This window comes from Drosophila navojoa, chromosome 5 (genome assembly GCF_054131105.1).
Source record: "Drosophila navojoa isolate 15081-1374.11 chromosome 5, UAZ_NAV_1.0, whole genome shotgun sequence".
NCBI classification, from domain to species: domain Eukaryota; kingdom Metazoa; phylum Arthropoda; class Insecta; order Diptera; family Drosophilidae; genus Drosophila; species Drosophila navojoa.
The window spans coordinates 1,369,617-1,390,873 of NC_142893.1; the positions used below are offsets into that span (position 1 = coordinate 1,369,617).

The window sequence follows — 21,257 nt, forward strand, 5'->3', positions numbered from 1 at the left end:
CAATAATTACTTAATATTGCGCTATTTGAATGGAACATTTATTTGTGAGAAATTCGATGAATCTTTATTTGACACCCAGTTGGCTTTCAATTTGCCCTGCACAGCTCGGCACTGGAATGTCTCGCATTGCTTTAACTGTTTGAGCACCGAACCCGCCCCAGCCGACAGACACTCCAGTACCTTGGGCACTTTACATTGTGTGTGGGTCTGCTTCAACTTAATTAAGTGTGAGGCATTCGAATGCAAATAGCTGAAATAGATGTTTGCATGGGCATTATTTGAAGATGCCCTCAGTCACACATACCTGGAAGTCAAGCCATCCGACCAATCATCCTCGACGAGTATGCGTGCCATGGAGCTGTCGATATCGTTCTCGTGCTTGCCATCGAGCATTTCGCTGCCTGTAAGGCGGCAGGGGGAGAGGCGGAGAGACGGATGGAGATGAAGATGTAAGATATAAGAATAAAGCACATGGAATGTGAATGTCAGTTGCAAATTGAATTGTTTAAATTGCGTGAGGCAAACAGGGTTGCGTGGTTGGGGTTGGGGTTGGGGTTGGGTGACGGAAAGTTATTACGCATACGCACCTTTGTACCAGAATATGTTGCCCAGCTCGTGTGGTCCCTGCATTATTTTGCAGGTTAAATTAATGTCGCTGCCCGTTTTTACCATCAGATCGCTGGGTCCGTAGATTTCCGCTTTGAGCTCTGCTTAACAATGCCAAAGAGTGAGAGAGAGAGAGAGAGAGAGAGGGAGAGAGAGAGACAAAAACAGAACAAAAAGTCACTTAAGTTGCCAGGAAACATATATATATATATACGTAGAAATATATACGAACAAAGCGCTGTTTTTGTAATGATGATAATAATAATAATAATAATGTTAATGATAATGCCCCGACTGACGGACTGACTGCCTGCGCGACTGTTCGACTGCTCGCCTGACTGCCTGACTGCCTCGCTGCTTGCTACTTTATTACACAGACGCGTGTCTCTATTATGCTGGCGATAAGCTTTTGTTATGCCATATAAAAGCTAAGACAGACTCTCGCACACTCGCCCATACATAGATACACACAATGCGCGCACTCATACGCCCCGTGGTACCTGGTCTCTTGGCTCTCGCTGGAATTGTCTAACAGCAAATATCAGAATCAAAGTGTCAACTGTGAAGTGCCTTTTGTTGTTTATAGCCACGCAACTGTCGAAGTCTCTCAATTGGACGGAAGAGAGAGAGAGAGAGACAAAAAAAGTAACTGTAAATGGCTGCTAAAATGGCCGAATGAAAAATTGTTGATTGAAAATCGGAAAATTGGAAAATTGCTGCGGACAGTGAGCCAAATGCGATTTTTGCCGCTTATGAGCGAAGGCGCTGATGCTTCGCTCCAAAGATGTTTGACAGTTGACGTAATGGAATATGTCCCGAGTGCTGCTGCTTGCATCGCTGCTTTGCTATTGCGTTCGCATCGTTTTTTTTTTATTATTTTGCTGCCTCATTGCCACTAATGCAAACGCTTAGCGTTGCATGCAACGGAAAGTGGCACACACTAGTGTGTGTGTGTGTGTGTGTGCCTGCTCGCTATGCTTCGTCATGCTAACAGCAGCAGCAGCAGTAGCAGCAACTACATGTGTTTGTATGCTCTACTTTCAACAACAGCAGTCAAACACACACTAGCACACACACACACACACACACACACTCTCGCTTACTCTTGTTATTTTACAGCTTGGGTTTTTGCGCCTTGCATCTAAAGAACCGCAAAGCCTGGCGTAAATAAATTGCTGCCAACGTCGGCAACTGCAACTGCTGCAGCAACAGCAACAGCAACAGCAACTATAACGGTTTTGTACACACTGATACTTTCAACTCTCTTCCCTGTTTGTACCCTGTATAAATTGCAAATGGCTGCGCAGGCTATACGGAGACAATGTGTGGAAGCGACTGAAGACAGCTGAGAAATGAACATCTGCAGTCAACTCAAGTTGTTTGTCTGTCTAGAGTCTTTGACTTGTTGATCTATATAGGTAACGGTTGTTTATCTATCGATAAGTTCTTGTTCTTTTGATAATCACCTCAAACAGAGAGTAATCTTTTATAGGGACTAAAATAGATGAACATCTGCGGTCAATTCCATCGAGTGTTTGACTGTCTGGAGTCTAGATGAACTCTGATGATCTTTTTGCTACGTATGTTTCTACATTTAAGTTATCGATAACTTGTTCTTCTTCATTTTATAGTCTACTCTATACAATTATTTCATTGTCAAGATAATTTTTTATTATTGTGGTATGGTTCTATTTTGGAAATCAATGTAGAAAACTATTCTGTTATAAAAGAGCTGATGCATGTCTGAATAGAGTATTTTTCTCGTGCTCTCATTGATAATATTTCCCTAAAATGTTATAGAAAACTATCTCCAATGAAATATTACTATTCTCATTAATTAATGTACCTATTGCGCTTCTCTCTTCCCCTCTTCATTTAATATCGCCAGCCTCTCCTCTCCTATAAAAACAGCTACAACTAAAATGTTATAGAAGACTATCTCCAATCAAATATTACTATTCTCTCTTTTCCCCTCTTCATTTAATATCCCCAGCCTTTCTCATAGTTCCTCTCCTATAAAATCAACTATATCATAATAGAGTATCTGCTGCTCTTGCATGCCCACACTTGACACATCTTTGCGTTATGACTTCCATTTCTCTTCGTCCTCATCCTCATCCTCACTCACAATCCCATTCCCATTCCCATTCCCATCCGCATCCGCATCCATCGCTTTGCTGCCATTCAATCGAGCAGGAACGAAAAACCATTTGGCAAAAGTGTAACGCAAAAAGTGTTGCATACTTTTGGGCCGTTGATTTGCATGGGCTTAATATGCACTATGTCGAGTGTGTAGTCGAGTGTGTGTGCAAGTGGCGAGTGTGTGTGCATTCATAAATTGCCCAACGAGGGCTGTCATAAACCTTGCGCCTATGTCTCTATCTGAAATTCGATAAAGAAACTTTTTAACGTACTTTTCGAAACAAACTCATTTGCCGAATGAAAAGAACTTGGCGCACAATTTCATGGGTCGTTATACACCGCCACACACATCTATATATATATATATATATATATATATATATATATATCTGCTTGTAACTGATAAAACCATAAGTAAAACTCTAAACAATTGGCTTAAGTTAAGTAAAAGCACACGTGCTGTTGGTTTTCCCATCTTAACGTGGCGTTTCCTTCGCTTTCTTTTCTCTTTTGTTGATGTGAGCTTTGCACATACGTAAAATTGTAAAAAGACGGCGTATAATGCTTTAAGGTCGGCTTTACAGTTTAAGCGATTTGGCGCTGGTAGCGCTGGCGCTGGCGCTGGGTGTTGGGGCATGTTAATCTAAATTAAATGCCAAGCTCCATAATAATAGAGTGCCGCTGCTGCCGAAAGTGGAAAGGGCGACAAGAGAAAAGAGGAATGAGAGAAGGAGAAGTAGGAGAAGCAGAAAACAAACCCCAAATGGAATTCGAACATGCCGTGGGCGATTATCTCTGGCTGCTTTACGGTTAGACCCGCACAGTGTGCGACGAGTTGTCTTTGTAGTAGTTGTTGTCGTTGTTGTTGTTGTTGTTGTTGTTGCGCACCTGGCAGCAGTCAGTGCGGCGGTGTCTATGACTTTTGGCGCTGACTTGGCTACAATGCGGTGCGCGCAAACAAAGCAGCTAGCCAAAAATTATTGCCACATATACACAGGCCACGCCCTCCCACACATCCCAGGTGTGTGCACCACCACGTGTGTGTGTGTGTGTGTGTGTATTTTAGCTGAGCTGGCTTTTTCTTTGGCCCACATGAAACTTGCATTGGCTGCTGTCAGCGCGCTGCTGGTTGAACTTTATATCTACATAGTTTTATAGCTATATAGAAGTATATATGTGTGTATATGTGTGTTTAATAGAACTTTCGTGTTGGCAAATTGGCTATTTAACAATAATTAGTTGAACCTGTTTGCGGCTATTGGCCTAGCTGGCCAGCCGCACTCGCCTGCATTATGAATGCCGAGCGTTTAGGCCAGGCTAAAAGCGAGAAGTTGAAGGTAACGAAGGTAACGAAGTCGTGCCTAATTGACTACTTAATACACGTTCATGAGCTTTCGATTTGTCACGCCCTAATAGCACTCACACTCACCTATGTTTCTCTCTCTCTCTCTCTCTCTCTCTCTCTCTCTCTCTCTCACTCTGTCTCTCTCTCAATCTATCTCTATATGGTCTCCAGTGAGCTAATGCAGCTCTTTAGCTGTGACAGCTCGTTTACATATGGAGTAGTTGAATTATACGTATAAGATATATAGTTCTGGAATATATATAGAATATTTTTTCAACAGTAAGATCCCTCCGGTAGTAGACAAAGTGTGACCCACCTGTTCTTAGCCTGTTCCTTAGAAGAATATACTTATATCATATCGATATATGCATATAATCGCATGCATGAACTTGTTTCTAGTCAACCTGTTAAGAACACTTGATATACCCCCAATGTTTCTGGCAGTCTCTATAGCAGCGGATGGACAGCTGGGCTGGCCACAAAACCAATATACCTTGCAGGCAGACGTTGGCGCGTATAAAAAGTGCAAAATTTTGCTGGCTATTGGGCCAGCTGTTTGAAGTTTTCATTAGTTGACCCAGGCCCGAAAAGCTGGCCAGCAGCCAAAGTGTAAAAATAAAAATAAAAAAAAAACCAAAAAGTCAGTAAGAATAGAAAGAGTAAGGTAAAGACAGCTGGCAACAACTGCTGTTAGCCAGGCAAACAGAGAGCACACACACACACACACACACATAGAGAGACAGCATATACTTGGCTTGAAATGTGTGCAGCCGCAGTCAAACAAACAGATAGTCAGAGCAGCTTTCTGGCTGTGTGGGGACCCACAGTAGCGGGAAAGAAAAGCAAATAACAAAAAAAAAAACAGAGGCTTTGCGAAAATGCATTTTCATTTTTCTTGATTTCGCGCATAAAATGCGCATAAGCCTAGGCCCATAAACATAAACATTTGGAGCAATGAACTTTGCGCATGGCATACTTTTTTGGTGAGTGGCAGCAGCTGTAGGGGCGTGGCCGGGGCTGCAGAGGTGGGGCCTGCCACAATGCAGCTTGTTATGCCCTACACAATTGACATTTCAAGGGGTATATCAAGTGAACTCTTTGATATGTGGGTCAGCGGGCAGAGATTGACGAACTAAGAAATATTTCACATATATATATATGTATATAAATAATGCCTGTATTATTGTTTTACTATAAAATGAGCAGCGGGTGCAAGCATGCCCATTATAGGGTATCTCACACTCGGTCTCTCTCGTCTTATATGTAAATTCCCTTAACCCAGCTCGGGGTCTGCTGCTGTTGTAAAAATTTATTGCGCCGCATATGTTGATGTATGTTTGCACACATGTACAACATATACGAGTATTTATTGCCTCGTTCTCGTTTCTCGCTGCGCTAAGTGACATACAATTTAACAGCACTGTGTGTGTGTGTGTGTGTGTGTGTGTGTTGGTGATTTTTTTTCCAGCTATTTTACAGCTGGTTTTCGGCTATTTTAAATGCGGCCTCTAGCCAGTTTTAAAGTAAATGCGTATGGACTATTAATCTAACTTGAAACGCAAATTGCTTGGAATTAATTGTCAAATCAAATAAATAAATTCAATTTGTAAAAGTCAGACACACACACACCCGCCCAAACACACACATACATGCACAATTGATTGAAATATTCTGTTGAATTTGGCTAGGGCTGTCAAAACGTGAAGTCCAACAATGGCAGCAAAATGAAATGCCAAAACATCATCATCAAGGCCCCAGACACATTTCACTCTCACTCTCACCCACTCTACCTCTCACTCTCTCTCCCTCTCACTCTCTCTGTCTGTCTGTCCACTCTTGGCAATTCCATTTCTCTGCTTATTATTATTGTTATTATTAATAATTCGTGGCACATTAATCATGAGCTGCTACAGTCGTAGCATAATATTCTTGGCCATTTATCATAAATTCGCGCCATCACAAATATAATTCTCTAGTTTCCTATTTGCACCATGAAATAGTAAGTATGAAAAACACATTTTATGAACATAATTTTCCTGATATCAGCCTAGGCTTATGCATCTTGGCTTTTAAGTTTACATAAATAAAGCGTAATGCAGTTTGTAATGCGTTCTCTGGGTTAGGGTATATGAGAGAGAAGTGAGCAATTTTTGAGGGAATATGTGACAAGCGGAAGGTAGTTCTTACAGGAGATATCTGTATTAAAATTAAGATGTTTACATGATAAATCTAGCCATTCTTATGTAAGTGTCTCCTGACTCTGAAAATATATACCTATATCTTACATATGTATCTTATATACCATTTCTGCTTTTGTTATCCCAATACTTTGTGTACTTTTAAAAATGGAATATATGTATATCTTAATTGCTTGATATATTCCTAGAGTGAGAACAAGCTAAACTTGAGCTATTGCTTATGCTAAAACTAATCATAATATATACAAATGATATGTGTAGGAAATTCTGCGCTAGATTTCCCTGAAGGCAAGGTCTACGGGGTATAATCAATTTATTCTGCACACGTAGACTCTACTACTGCTAGGCTGACAGCCAAGTAATGCAGAAGACTTTTCTAGTCTGATAAAGCGGCTATTGTTATGTTTAATATTCCTATGAGAATAAAAACGTGAACGTTATCAATAGAAATTGATTAAAATTATACTTTCTTTAAACGTAATTGCATGTTAGAATGATATATGCTCATAATATTACATAATACATAAATTGCCTTAGCATATAAACAGGTTTAAGTCTGTTAAAGATAGACCTTATTTTTCTTAGAGTAATTCCGGCTAGAAACATTAAATAAGGATGATCTTAATCCATAAATGGTCTAAGACTCTTTTAGACTAAGGTAATCAATTCATGTATATATAAGTCTAGAGTCTTAAATCGTTAAATCTTTTGAAGCATATATACTATAGTATATTTATATGGCTATATAAATGCGTGAGATGGGAAAGTTTGTATATAGATGTATGTTTGCATATAGATATACTATGTAGATATACTATAGTATATTTGTATGAGTATATAAATGGCTGAGTTGGGAGAGTTTGTATATTGATGTATGTTTGCATATAGATATATCATAATATATGTATACTATGTAATTATAGAATACCCATTCTTCCTCCATTAACTAAATGTATGATAATAGAGAGGCAGAATATGCTATAGTAGTAAAATGTATATCACTTTAGATATATTTTCCCTGTCCAAATGCTTGAATCAGTTATCAGTTATGATGAAATTGAAGAGCATCTCTTAGTCAGCGGCTGCCGCCAGCGAGCGAGCGCACTTATGTTCTGGACTATTTCAAGTGCCTCTGTGGTTCACTTTGTGTAATAAGTTAAATAAACGTGCAATTTGCCAAGGAATTTGGGTCAGCTGCTCGCGCTCGAGCCACCCTACACACATATACAGGCATATATAGCCAGCGCCAGCCGTCCCACCCACAGCTATAACAAGTCGCTGGGCTCAGCTTGCAGAGAGCCAAGACAGTGCCAAAAACAATGCCCAAGTGGAAGCTGGCTGTAAGCTCTTAATATGCAAATAATTGCTAGCTTATTGTCTGGCCTTATGAGCCACACAAATCACAAGCAATTTTATATTTGCGGTGCCCGGGCCAAAGAAATGCATTTCAGTCAACTGCAAATGGCACATGAAATGCTCTCAAATCCCTCACTAATTACATTTGATTAATAATCGCCTCTGCTGGCTACATGTTTAATTACTTAAATAGTTGGAAATTCCATTTAAAGCCCCTTCAATCAACTCTGGTCGGGCGCAACTATTCACAAATAAATTCTAATTAAATTAGAGTACTGCAACTACTCACAGTGCAAACGGCACTTGAAGCAGCTTAGATGCATATAAGGCGAAATAAATGAATTTTAGATTCAACCTGCAAATTTTGTAAGGCAAATGCGCTCGATTTCATTTCGGAATGGACAATGAACAAAAGCTAAGCTTTACACATAACTAGAACAATTAAAATCGTACATTTGCTGAAAAAGCTGAGCTAACTAATTTCTAGAAAAAAGTAAATTATAATGGCTAATTAAGAATAAGCACTCTAGAGAGATAGTTAGTATAAAACTTTAGGGCACTAAACAAGGCGAATGAATGTTCAGATTGCAGACAAGGGAACATTTTGTAAGCGATTGCCAAAGGGAGGAGGGTGGGAGTAATGAGGCATAGTAGGTATATTTAAGGATTGTTATAGGGAAATGAGGAATAGCGGGTATATATAGAAGGTATAAGATTGTTAAAGGGAGGAAAGCTAAATCGTATTATAAATACCATAGTTTATTATCAAATATGAATAAACTAATATAAATTCTTGGTTAATATACTTAATAGTATTACGAAATTACAATTACGCTGCTCGACTTTTTTCTATATAATTTATTATACTATAAATAATTATTTAATGCACTTATTACTGAACTATATTAAGAACTTATTGAAATGGATAATCTGGGTGTATTAATAATCTGACAAAAAGTGTAGTTGGCAGTAAAAAAGTATAGAAGAGCCTAAAATATATATTTACTCTAGATTAGGAAGTTGTTTGCCTCTCTTCGTCTGTCTGTCCCTATTTGCCTCTCTTCGTCTGTCTGTCCTTATTTGCCTCTCTTCGTCTGTCTGTCCTTATTTCTATTAAGCCATGCTAGTTAGCTTCTAAACACTTCTAAAAGTTATTTCCTATATCATATGACTATACCCAAAACTTTAGAAACCCCTGTGAAACCTATTTAGACAAATACTTAAACTATTTAAAAACTACAAACTTCATTTCAACAAAACTCCCCATTTATGGTGCTCCATAATCGCTTGGAAATGTCATTGATGTCTGGATTTGCCATAAAAGTTTTGTGCATTGCATTTTTAGTATCAATTTGAAGTTGCTCGAAATAAACGCAAGTTGAAATCTTGAAATACAAATCATATAGAGGACATCAAACTTTAGTTTCGGGTTTCGCAATAAAATTTCCAACTGAATGGCACTCAATTCAGTTGAAGTTCGAAGGAAAGAATTAACTTCAATTATGAGCAAACGCTTCATATTAGTAATTTCGTTCGCTGTCCTTACGCATTCGACAGCAGATACTTTCCCAGTTTGACCCGCTTTGCTAAAATGCCCTCAAAGTAGAGAATATTGTGCAATAAAAGGCGCACAAATTGAATCTTTAACTCTGGCTGGCTGAAATTATTTGCGCTTGATTGCATGCAATTTGCTGGCTGCTAATGTCAACAGCAATGACAGCAGCAGGAGCAGCAGGAGCAGCAGCAGCAGCAGCGTGGAAGGAGTTTACTGTACAGTGAAGCTGCCACTTGAGTGTTGCTTTATGGTGCCTGAGTAGGAGCAATCTAGCATCAATCTAGCCGCTACCTTGCTCAAGTAGACATCTTCTTCTGATTCTGATTCTGCTGCTGCTGCTGCTCCTGCTGCTTCTTATTTTTTTTGAAGGGCCACGCATTTAAATTGCCAGCATTTTGCTTAAATTCCAACGTAGCTGCTATCTCCCTCTTTGGATCTTTCACTCACTCTCGCTCTCTCTCGCTCCCTCTCCCTCTCGGACTGTGCCTTCTCTTACCTTTGCTTAAGCAATTTATTTTTTCACACTCTGGCAGGCAGCGTAAAAGTGAGCATGTTGGTTTTCAGAGATGGTCTCTTTGAATTTCTCTTTATCTGTGTGATTTAGTGCGTTGACTGAGAGCTAAGAAAACATTTTGTGGAGGTGGCAATTGAAAAGATCTATTGTTCTGGGTGGTGTTTTTTGAAGGTAGAGAATTGAGGAGAGAGATTTTTGATATTTGAGCAATGGAATATTAGATAATGAAATTTCAAACTGTACTGGGAGTGGAAGAAAAACAAGAAATGTATATGAAATGATGATATATTAAGATTGATATAATGATGATATGAAACAATTGATGTTCTCAGTAAATCTCTATATTGTAAACATATCAGATGGTGGAATAGTGTTGCCCTTAGCTAAAGATTGACTATATATAATATATGTTTATTTAATATATTTATCGAAGGCGTGGCAAATCGAAGACAACTCAAGACATCACAGAGCTTTAATCAACAATCAGTTTGCATATGATTTACTTCTTACAGCTGAAGCTCTATATAAAGGTCTATGCCCTTTAGATCGTGGCATATGAAAAACCTACATTTGAGTATGGAATACCATGATTAGGCCTCTAGAGATAGACCTGTACTTCTTAGAAGTAATTTTAAAATTTTAAAAAGTTCTAATTATATTATTTGAAGAGTTTGGCTAACCACAGAGTTCTCTTAAAGTTAGACTCTTAATGTATACACCACATAAATTTCCTCATTTCCCCCCGTTTGCGCCCCTAAGCGAGCATGCTGCAGTCGAACCGAGCCCTTTTGAGTCATTCTAACTCGCTTAAGATATTCAGTCTGTATTTTCTGCTCAGCGCTCAGTCACTCACTTGCTACTTTCCATTTTTCCTTCTTCTTCTGCTGCTGCTGCTGCTCCTGCTGCCCCTGCTGCTGTGTATAGTTACGCTTGATTACTTGCGCGCTGGTAAACAAATTTTTTAGCGGCATCAACAACACCTTTTGCCTTTTTCTCTCGCCGCGCGAGGCTGGCTGCTGCTGCTGCTGCTGCTGCCTGTGTTTTGACGCACACACAAAGTACATAATTTCATTTACAATTTACAATTTGGCTTCTTTATCAGCAGGCAGCTCGGTAATTTGCCCTTAAATTCCAAATTAAAATCTACGAAGGCGACACGCTGTCGCCCCGCCCCTTCTCCTTTCTCCCTTTCTTTTTTTTTTGGAAGTCGACTTTACTTCCTGCATAGTTTGACACCTTGTCGAGACTTGGCAATAAACTTGGTAATTTAAGCAATTGAAGCGCCTGCTTCTGCATTAAAATGTCTAATGTATTGCAGCAGAGGCAGCAGGGGCAGAGGCAGCAGCGGGTTCGAGTATCTTGACTGATGTTTATGGCGCTGCGTCCAAGCTTCCTTTCACTTCGTTTTTCGTCCAACTGTAATAGAATTTTCACTAGAGATACGACAGAGCGTGTGTGCGTTGGTCTAGGCAGTGGGGAGGGGGCGACGTATGAAAAACAAATTTATGGAATTTTTAGTGCGAAATTTTTATTTGCATAAGCGCATAATAAAAAATACTGACGCTACATCGGATGCATGCAACGACAATAGAAGCCGGGCACAAGTTCAGCCACAGTGGCAGAAAGTCGACAGAAATTAGAACACATAAACAGTTTAAATAATTCTTTGTGTTTTTTTCACACTTTAACTAGCTAACTCTGGCAATGATTCAATTTGAAACTGAATGTGAACCTAGTTTAATCTGTCAAGACAACTAACGTTTGAATTTGTTAAGCTGGCTGCAGAAATAGCTGCGGCACAGTGGGGCAAATCTGCAATCAAAATTGCTGTGGAAGGAAATGAAACTAAAAATATATGGAAAAAAAAAAAAAAAATAAATAAAATAAATAAATATTGGAAAATATATTTAGTATTTTGTTGCAGCGCTTCAGTTCTAATATGTAAATAATTTATCATTTAATTATTTACCAGTTGTAAATATAATTTAAAATAATTTGTTTACAAATAATTTGATTTTTTTTAAGTATTTTCATTTTATATATAGTTAAATTAATATATAAAATACAAATGTAAAATAATAATAAATAATTTATTTACAAAAAATTTCTTTTTTTTTTAAGTATTTTTATTAATATAATTTTGAAAATATAATAATAATAAATTAATATATAAAATATAAATGTAAAATAATTAATGTTACAAATAATAAAAAATTTGTTAAATATGTTTTTCCCCTTTTTTTAATATTTTTATTTTCTGTGCTGCATTTTTAAGCTCTCTTTAATAAATTTGTACATAAATATAATAATAATGTTTTATATAAATATTTAACACTTATAAATATAATTTATAATTATTTATATACATAAAAATTCATTTTTTTTAAAGTATTTTTTTTGTCTTATGATTTTGAAAATATTATTCATATTTTATGTCTCAATTTTATTATTATTATTATTTTTTTTTTATGAAGTTTTCCTGCTTTCTGCTGCATTTGAATATGCTTTCGTTATGTCAGCTCATTCGCTCCACAGGCAAATCACTCTTGCACCACTGTGGCAGCATTTGGGTTTCCAGCTTTCCACGTGAGTGGCATGTCGAATATTTTATATGCACATTTTCTTTTTGGCCATTGAAATGAGTATGAACATGAGTTCTGCTAAGACTTGCGTGGAGTTTGTTTTTTCCTTTCGGTTTTATATATCTGTTTTTATTCCATTTTTGTTGGCGAGTGGTTGCGGGAAATAGTGGGCGTGCACTAGTGGTGTGGGGTGGGGGGAGCGCGGCTTATGCAGGACGTTTGGCAGTCATTTGCATTTCCGCAAATGTAATATTTATGACCATTGTGTTGAGCTGTGTTTGTTTGACTTGACGGTTGCTATGTCAGTCTGTCAAGTTGTTGTCCTCTTCACCCACATATACATGCGTGTTAACTTGCCAGTCTTGACTGTGTGTGTGTGTGTGTGTGTGGGAGTGCACTAAAACATTCATAACATTCAAGCTGACCAAAGCATTTATGTTGAAACAAAGTCGTTTGGCCAGGCTCAAATGAATTTGCTAAAAACAACAACAACAACGCACACACACACACATGCTAGCATGCATGCATGCACATGTATACATGCATATATATATATATATATATATATATATATTTATATATATATATATATATATATATATATAGAGCAACACATAGTTCAGAAATCAAATAATCTCATTGAACGCATTCTTCCGCACCAAAAACTTTTCACAAAAATGCATTGCTAATGCGATATGCGATAAAAATGCACTGAACGCACAAATTTATAAGCAGTTGCCCAACATAGTCGGCACGCTGCCATGCCCCCAAAATGGCTTCTGCCTCCAAGTCATGGAGCATAGATAAAAACTTTTAATGTGTATTAGTAAGCAGTTCTTCTCTCGTCCACCTGGCGATACGAGCGAACATTTTTCAATTAGTTGCACAAAAATTGCTGACTATAGCTGAAGGTAGCACAGATAATGCTGTGTGTGTGTGTGTGTGCGTGTATAGCTAACGCCTTTTCAGGCGTTAAGTTAAACTAATTAGAGGCGTTCGGATGCCAAGGCAAAACAAAAGCAAACTCATGCGTGCACAGCTGGCATCTAAATTTTAACTTCCTTTACAGCAACAATCTCTAGGACCAACAATTGAGCATGATGTACCAAGAGTTGGTCTGTAACGTGAGCTTAAATGGGTCTAAGTCTGTGTATAGAAATAATGTAAATAAACAAGTTTAAAGGATCCTAAAAGGAATCATTAAAGCTGAGCTTCTATCAATGGAACATGAAGACCAAAGCATTCAAATTTCCACAGCTAAACTGCCTAATCTAACTTTCTTCTCAACTATAATCTGTCGTTTCTTTAGCTCTGTTAAAAAATTACAGGGTATACGCAGCACTAGAGGCAGCCAGCAAGTCAATTTGCGCCTAATCGAATTTGCTATTTTATAATCATACAAGGCACATCGGCTGACTGCCTGGCACAGTGAGCTACAGCACATAATTTCACACAGCCACCCATCCTCTCTCTCTCTCTCACACATATATATGTAGGCTGCCACACACATGTGTAAATAACATGCATATTGTATGACTTCCTTAAGCTCATGAAAGCTGCATGCAGCTGGCAAACTTGAGACTTAGGCTGGCGAGGCAGAAACTCAGAAAGTCTTGTCATACACACACACACACACACACAAATATCACACCCATACAGTGTCTCATAAAAGTAAGCACTTCAGTGGTTTTGTGACCAATTTTTGCAACAGCCTTCCAAAATGTAAAATGTAAAATGTGAGCTAGGCACTGCAAATGCTGTTAGCTGAAGTGAATTTGGCTATTTGAATGTGGTTGACCTTTCGACCCAGAGAGTTATGATAATTGCCAAGGCAAAAAGGGTTTAGCTCTACATACATACATATACATATGTACATATATGTATGTATGTATGTATGTCTGCTCTATGCATTGGCTATTAGCAGCCAGCATGTCGATATTTTTGCTCTTGCCCGCCTTGGGTCACAGTAAATTTCGCTCATTTGTGCAGCTCGCTCGTTCACATAGTATTAGCCGTACGGCGGGACCATTTTGGGCACGACAAATTTGTGGGCTTAATAAAGGTAGGCGAGTCGAGACTTGGTCTAAATTTCTAATCCGGTAAATTAATTAACTATTGGCTTGTTGTTTCAAAGGGCGCCAGATATGGCTGTGTGTGTGTGTGTGTGATTTTATTAATAATAATATATGCGCTTTTGGCATAGGGGAGTATTAAATTGAATTTTCCTACAAGAGACTTTAAAATGATAATTCAGATGCAGGCAGCTGAAAGACTCTCTGTTGCTTCGACTTTGATATTTCTTGCAGCAATATTTATTTTGACTCCTCTTTCACTTTCTTTTAGTTCCCTTCTGAGTTCCCTTCAACTCTGCTCTGCTATCATATTTCAGTCAGCGCATTGGCTTACTTAGTTTTTGAAGAAACCCTCTCATCGTACTCACCCACAACATTGAAGGTATAGGAGAGGGACATTTTGGGCTCGGTGTTGATTTGGCACTCGTAGACGCCCGAGTCGCGTGGCTGGGGATATTTGATTTGCAGCGTCCAATTAGCTGAGTTATCGGGCCGTAGAACCTACACAGATGAGATTAGATGAGCAAATTATAAAGTCTTTGGGTGAAAGGGAATGGACTCACCTGAAAACGCTGATCGGAGGTGTAGGTTGTGCTGCCTGCCGTGAGTATATGCAGATCACGTTTGCGTATCCAAGAGACCTGCAACAGAATCAAAAGCGGAAAAGTGAGAAATAGCGAATTTGAGAAGAAGCAGAAGGCAGAGGGCAGAGGGCGGAAGGCAGAAGGCTGGAGATAAAGACTTGTTGTTCACTTGGCGTCTGCCAAGTTTTAAAAATTACAAATTCCGCACTTAAAAGTTTCGCCCAAGTGCGTTTAACAGCGCTTTGTGTGCGCACTCTTGTATCCAGTGCCACACTGCCACAGTTGCCCCACTTGCCACACTTGCCACACTTTCCACACTTGCCACACAGCAACAAAGCGCAAAGTTTACTTTTTTGCTACTTTCTTTCGTTTTTTCTTGCATTTTTTTTTTTTATTTGGTCGGGTTGAGGGCGAAGCTGCTTTTGGCACTTCTTTTTGGGCTGGGCTGCCGTTGCTGCTGTTTGTTAATCTTTCGAATTTCTGTTTTGTTTCTGCCGCATTTAATCAACGGCAAACACCAGCAATGAGCCACCTAAGTGAAGTTGACTTTAAGCGAAAGCAGATTTACTGCCCCTTAAAAACATATTCGATGCAAATTTGTTGTGCTTTTATGGCTTATATGTTATTGAAAGGAATTGGAGCAGAGGAGGGCTTTGTTTGGCTATTGAAGGAGCTTAAGCTGATGGGCTTATGAACTCAATATTAAGACAATAAGAAACTAGGGAAATGTATTAGTTAGAGAGCTTAAATGTTAATAGATGTAGGGTTGAAAAGTGCATTGAAACGAATGATATTAGATGAGAATATGGATTTATATTATATATAGGATTATAGTTCGATGGAAGATAATCTTCAAGTGCTTTAACATGCAATCCTTCTATTCGGAATCAAATAAATATTATAGTATATTTTCGTGAATGGGAGTAGAACAATTGGATGATAAATCCATTCAATAAACTTCAAGAGTCCTTAGATCAAACTTTCCCACCTTCAAATGTGTATAAAGTGAATCAACTTAGAGCTATACAATTTTATATGTAGGAATAGTCAGATTTGACTCTTAAGACCCGATCAACCATATTCCCATATCCCATCCATATACTACTCCAACATCTCTGCTCTCAACTGAGCCACACACAAAGCCATCTAATTAATATACCTCCTCCTCATTGCCTTACAGCAAGTCAGCCATTAGGTTAAACTAGTCCGCCATTACGTATACGTAATGCTCATGTACATGTATGTATGGGTGTATGTGTGTGTGTGTGTGAAAAGGGTTGCGTATACGCAACGTTGACAGAAATGCGGGAAATGGTGCTCTGCCGCATGAATAGTAGTCGTCGCTCTCTTATCGATGCTCAAAGAAGCTAGCATTTTATAGCCAAAGCTACATAAATTACTCAGACAATTGCAAAGTCTTTAAGCTGGCGACATTTTGCAGTCCGAATGTGTCTCGCAATTGTTTCAAAATGCCTTTTAACGCACAGATATATAGAGGAAGGCATGGCTGGCCAGGGCTGGGCTGGGCAGGGCTGGGCAGGGCAGGGCTGAGCATCATTGTTGTGCTGGCCTCTATTTGGCCAATTTTTATTAGAGCTCGAATTACATTTTCATTTGATTGCCTTGCTCGACCCTTTGCCGCAGCGGCGCCTGCCCTCAAGCCCGCCCCTCTCTCCCCTCTCATCCCCACCTTTGGGGTAACCATTAGAACTGGTTTTGTGTTTCGATGCTGAGATTTCTTCTCGGCTTGTGTGTGTGTGTGTGTGTGCGCTTTTTTCTTCTTCTTTTTCTGTCTTTGTTATGCTCGACCTTTGTGCCCTTTTGGCACATTGTTTCCAATTTATTTAATGACCTTAGTTTTGTTTTGCTGTGCCATTGTCGTTGTTGTCGAGATGCTCAATTTTAATTACGTTGGGCTAAAAGTTTCGCTATGCCAAGTAGAATATATATATGTATATATTTATATATTCCGCTCGCTGCGCGCTCAATTAAAGTTTTGAATATTTGCGACTGTCAACATAAATGTTAAATATATCTCTATAAATACATATACATATATAGGACATATATAGGACTTCTTTGGTTATTACTTAATAAATATGATGATGGCCTCGGCAAGTAAGTGCGAAAATGCCCGTTCGCAACTATCGGAATGCGAGCGTCAAATGGCGCAAATAAACAATCCTTTTGGCCTGGTTTTTGTGCCTTCGCTTTGTGATCCTTGGGCTTTTGCGTTTCTAATAAATTCATTCGATTGACGCCAAAAGTCGAACAAACACACACACAAACAAAGCAAAGCAAAGCAAAGCAGAGCAGAGCAAAGCAAAGCCATCAACAAAAGCTGGGCAAATGGCAACGGTCACGTAATACGTAAAAATAAAATTCATTTGCTTGTAAAAGTTTTATGCGGCAATTTTTATGCCTTCCATCATAGACGCGGCACCAACTGCGAATTGCTATTCTATTCTGCATTCCCGATGTTCAATGCATTGAGAATTTGCCATCTATATATACATATATAGACAATATGAAGCTGATAAGGGACAAACGGCAAACGGCAAACAGCAACGAAAAGCTGTGCCAAAGCCCCGCAATGGACTTCAAACTAAACCTTTTACAAGCGTTTACGGTGCGAGGTTGGGATTTTTAATAGACCTGCAGAGGTAGATAGCGAGTGAGATAAAGAGGAAGAGAGAGTGAGAGAGAGAGAGAGAGAGAGGGCATAGGCAGGGAGAACTGCAGGAAATCGGCTGCTTATTGGCCAAGTTGAGCAATATCTATAAAAAGAAATAGAGCGGCCAAGGAATTAGGCACTATAAAAACGTGTAAACGTAGTGAACGTAGTGGAGCATCAAAATAAAACTAGGAATATATGTCTGAAGAATATAAATAAATATTGTATTAGCTATTGAAAGCACAAAAGTGAAATAATATCGTGATGAAGGCGCGCTATATATAATAATTTTTAAGCTAAGAAAATAATTGTATATGAAGGATTATTGCTAAAAATAGTAAAAAATAATATGAAATTACAAAAAATAATAATAAATAAAATAAATTTAAAAATATTGACAGGAACTACTAAAAAAAAAAAAAAAAACATAAATAAATAAATATAATTCAAATAATTGAAATGTGTTGAATTAAAACATATGATAACAAATACAAAAAATATATATACAAAATTATTAAATACCAAGAATTAATTCATATGATAAAAAAAAAAAAATTATATATAAATAAAAAATAAAAAATGAAATGCTTTAAAACATTGAGAGGAGCTACAAAAAAATAAAAAATAAATAAATAAATAAATAAATAAAAAAAAATAAATAAATAAATAAACAAACAAAAAAATAATTGAAATTGAAGAATTTGAAATATGGAAAATTAAAATGGCTTTATAGCTCACAATTGAGCATCATTATTAATATTAATAATTATTAATTAGCTATCATACAAAGTTTAAATAAAAATTTAAAAAATATATATAATATATAAAAATATATATATATATATATATTAAAATTAATAATTAATCACATAATTAAAACAAATATAAATCAGCTTTAGCCTATAGCGTTTTTTAGTCTTCACCTTCTTTTAACTAAAAATCTAGAAGCCTCTATATAGAGTAAATTGAATCAGTAATATAAGCTTCCCATGAATTGAACATCAATTTTATAGATGAGATCAAAGAAAATAGAAGATTAAAATACATATGTATGTGTATCTACATAAATCTACAAATTTTTATATATTTCGAATATCGAAGCTAAACTCTTAAAAAATTTAATATACAGATATATTTTATGCAATATTGACAATATTGAAATCCACATCTCATTGTAACCTATCCAGCTAATTACTACTATATTGATAAATATTTTCCCTATATATTCTCCCACATATGCAAAACCAATATCAAATTCGAATCAATTTGTTTTTGCAATACCTTAAAATAAAACTAATTTCTAGTGGATATTAGCCTCTTTAAGCTGAGCCGTCGCCTGTAGCCACGTTTTGTTAACACGGAATACAAAATGTTGTAACCAAATCCGTAAATATTTAATTTCCGAGCAAAAGTGAAAAGTTTAACAAGTTTGCAGCAAAGCTTTTTAGCGACCAGCTCAACTAGATGTATATTTATGTGTGTGTGTGTGTGTGTGTGTGTGTGTGTATTATATGAAGAGATAGATAGAGAGAGACAGAGAGAGAGAGAGGAAGAGATGTATGTATGTTTGTTTGTTAGTTCAATTCGCCGCCGCCGAGGGACTTGCCACAGGTTGCTGAAGCTACCACTGAAACTAGATGCCGTGTTGCGTGGCGACTTGTCTTTTGGGAGTGGCAGCTGGGGGCAGCTGCGGAAGGGCGGAAGGACTGGGCAGTAGCTACTGCTGCTGCTGGTGAAAACTTTGTGCTTGGGGTATAATTTTCGTAATGTCTTTAGGTTTAAATAAATACCACAAGCATAGTTTTATATTATTTAACACTTTGTGTGCTCGGGCAAAACTTTTGCCTCGGCTCTCTGCTGCTGTTCTACTTTCATTCTTTCTTTCGTTTCTCGCCTCTCTCTCTCTCTCTCTCTCTCTCTCTCTCTCTCTCACTCTCTGTCTGTTTTTTTTGTCATTGCCAAATGAAGGAATTTTCTGCTATAAGTGTGTGTGTGTGTATGTGTGCTTGTGTGTGTGCGCAAACTTGGCGAAAATACATTAAAAACTTTGCTGACGCATTTTCTGCGTCTCTAACCAAAGGCGCAGACTTTAGACTTTGGACTTTTAGCCAGCACTCGGGATAACTTGAGTCTCTGCTACACAGTTGCAGTGCTTGTGCCAGTGTGTGTGTGTGTGTGGGTTGGTGTGTGTGTGTGTGTGTGTTGGTGTATAGCTTTGTCCATACCGGAAATAGTGTGAAAATTTCATTAAAATTGTGCTAGCTACTGCTTCTGCTTCTGCTTCTTCTACTTCTTTGTTTTTAGCCCATTTACAAATTGCCAGAGCTATATAAAGAAAACGAAAATATGAACTAATGAACTTTAGTCTGCAACTAAATGAAAGGCCCATCATCGAAGCGCTTAAGTGCATTGCAATTGCTGCAATTCTTTATAGCAAGTTGCATAATTCATTCTTTGCCAAACTGTTGAGTAGGTCAGCAGAGAACCCGCCAGACACAGTGTCGAATAGAGCCATTGCCAGGGGGCCAGGCGGACGCTCGAAATATCAGTCAAGGCTACGGACATCATCGCAGAGATTGCATAAAACCAATATACTCTTGCTTATTCAATGCATGCACACGCATAAAAGAGATCTCAACTTTTCACTTTCCACTTTCCGCTTTCCACTTTCCACTTTTTGACTTCATCTCGAATTGTTTTGTAAACAAAGTTGTTAACCGATTTTTGGGACAACGCGTCAAGAACAAGCGCCAAACGGCGATGGCATTAAAAAGGGTTCGCGGACTAAAAACTTTTGCTCTTTGATATAGACATAGAAGTTGCCCTTTTTTTTTGGTCGTGGGATGCGCTGTCGAAAGAGTATATTGATTGGAAGAAGGAATGAAGAGAATGGAAGATGGAATTTCAATAAACTCGGCCTGATGCAAAATATGTTTGTTTATCGATAAGTGTTGTTAGCGATATATATCCTATATTTTGTTAGTTATACTATGATACTATACTATGATCTATAGATGATAATTTATAGTGAAGCTCTGCTTATATGCCTTTTAAATGGTATTCCTTAAGATTATAAATCTTACTCAAAAAATCAGCCGAAACTCATTCAAGTCCCGTCTTCATACATCTTCTATAGCAATCCTTTGCTCTCTGTAAGGGCATTCACTCTTCGATAGCTTCTTGATAGATGCGGGACTTGTTTTTCAGACTTGTTTTTCATTTTTATATTGAGTCTTGTTCTGTTGTTGCTGTAGTGTTGCTACATGACCAAATTGCGGGTGCCTCTCGTGCTGTGGAACGGAACGCGCTTATGAGAATGTTTTGCGTTGGCTTTGCGTCCGCCGTAATAAATCAACGCAGCCCACGAGCTGAATCCTGTGAAGTCAAGTTTGAACAAGCGGATTCAAGCAGCTTCCGGGCAACAAAAAAAAAAAAAAAACAACAACAACAAAGTGTATGAATATACAAACTGACGCACACGGCAGGCAAAAAGGGAGTAAAAATGTTTTGAAGCAGCAGTTTTGGTATGGTAATGACACACGCAGACAGGAGTTGCTCTAACGCCCACACAAACAGAGAGAGAGGGGAGCCAGACAGCTGCAGAGGAGCCTAACGAACTAGCAGCGCGG

At 38.1% G+C, this 21,257-nt stretch overlaps 1 protein-coding gene across 3 annotated transcripts in view; it reads right to left on the reverse strand.

The window, feature by feature from the left end:
• dpr1 (defective proboscis extension response 1) overlaps window positions 1-21,257 on the reverse strand; it is an 85,731-nt gene that overhangs the window by 3,834 nt on the left and 60,640 nt on the right. For 2 of the 3 annotated variants that reach the window (XM_089261408.1, XM_089261406.1), the window contains exons 3-6: window positions 14,934-15,011; window positions 14,739-14,871; window positions 588-710; window positions 305-401 (exon numbers count right to left, since the gene is read on the reverse strand). In XM_089261408.1, the coding sequence (XP_089117534.1) occupies window positions 305-401; window positions 588-710; window positions 14,739-14,871; window positions 14,934-15,011 (431 nt within the window). The remainder of the gene's footprint in view (window positions 1-304; window positions 402-587; window positions 711-14,738; window positions 14,872-14,933; window positions 15,012-21,257) is intronic. The other variant, XM_089261407.1, reaches the window with a different exon arrangement.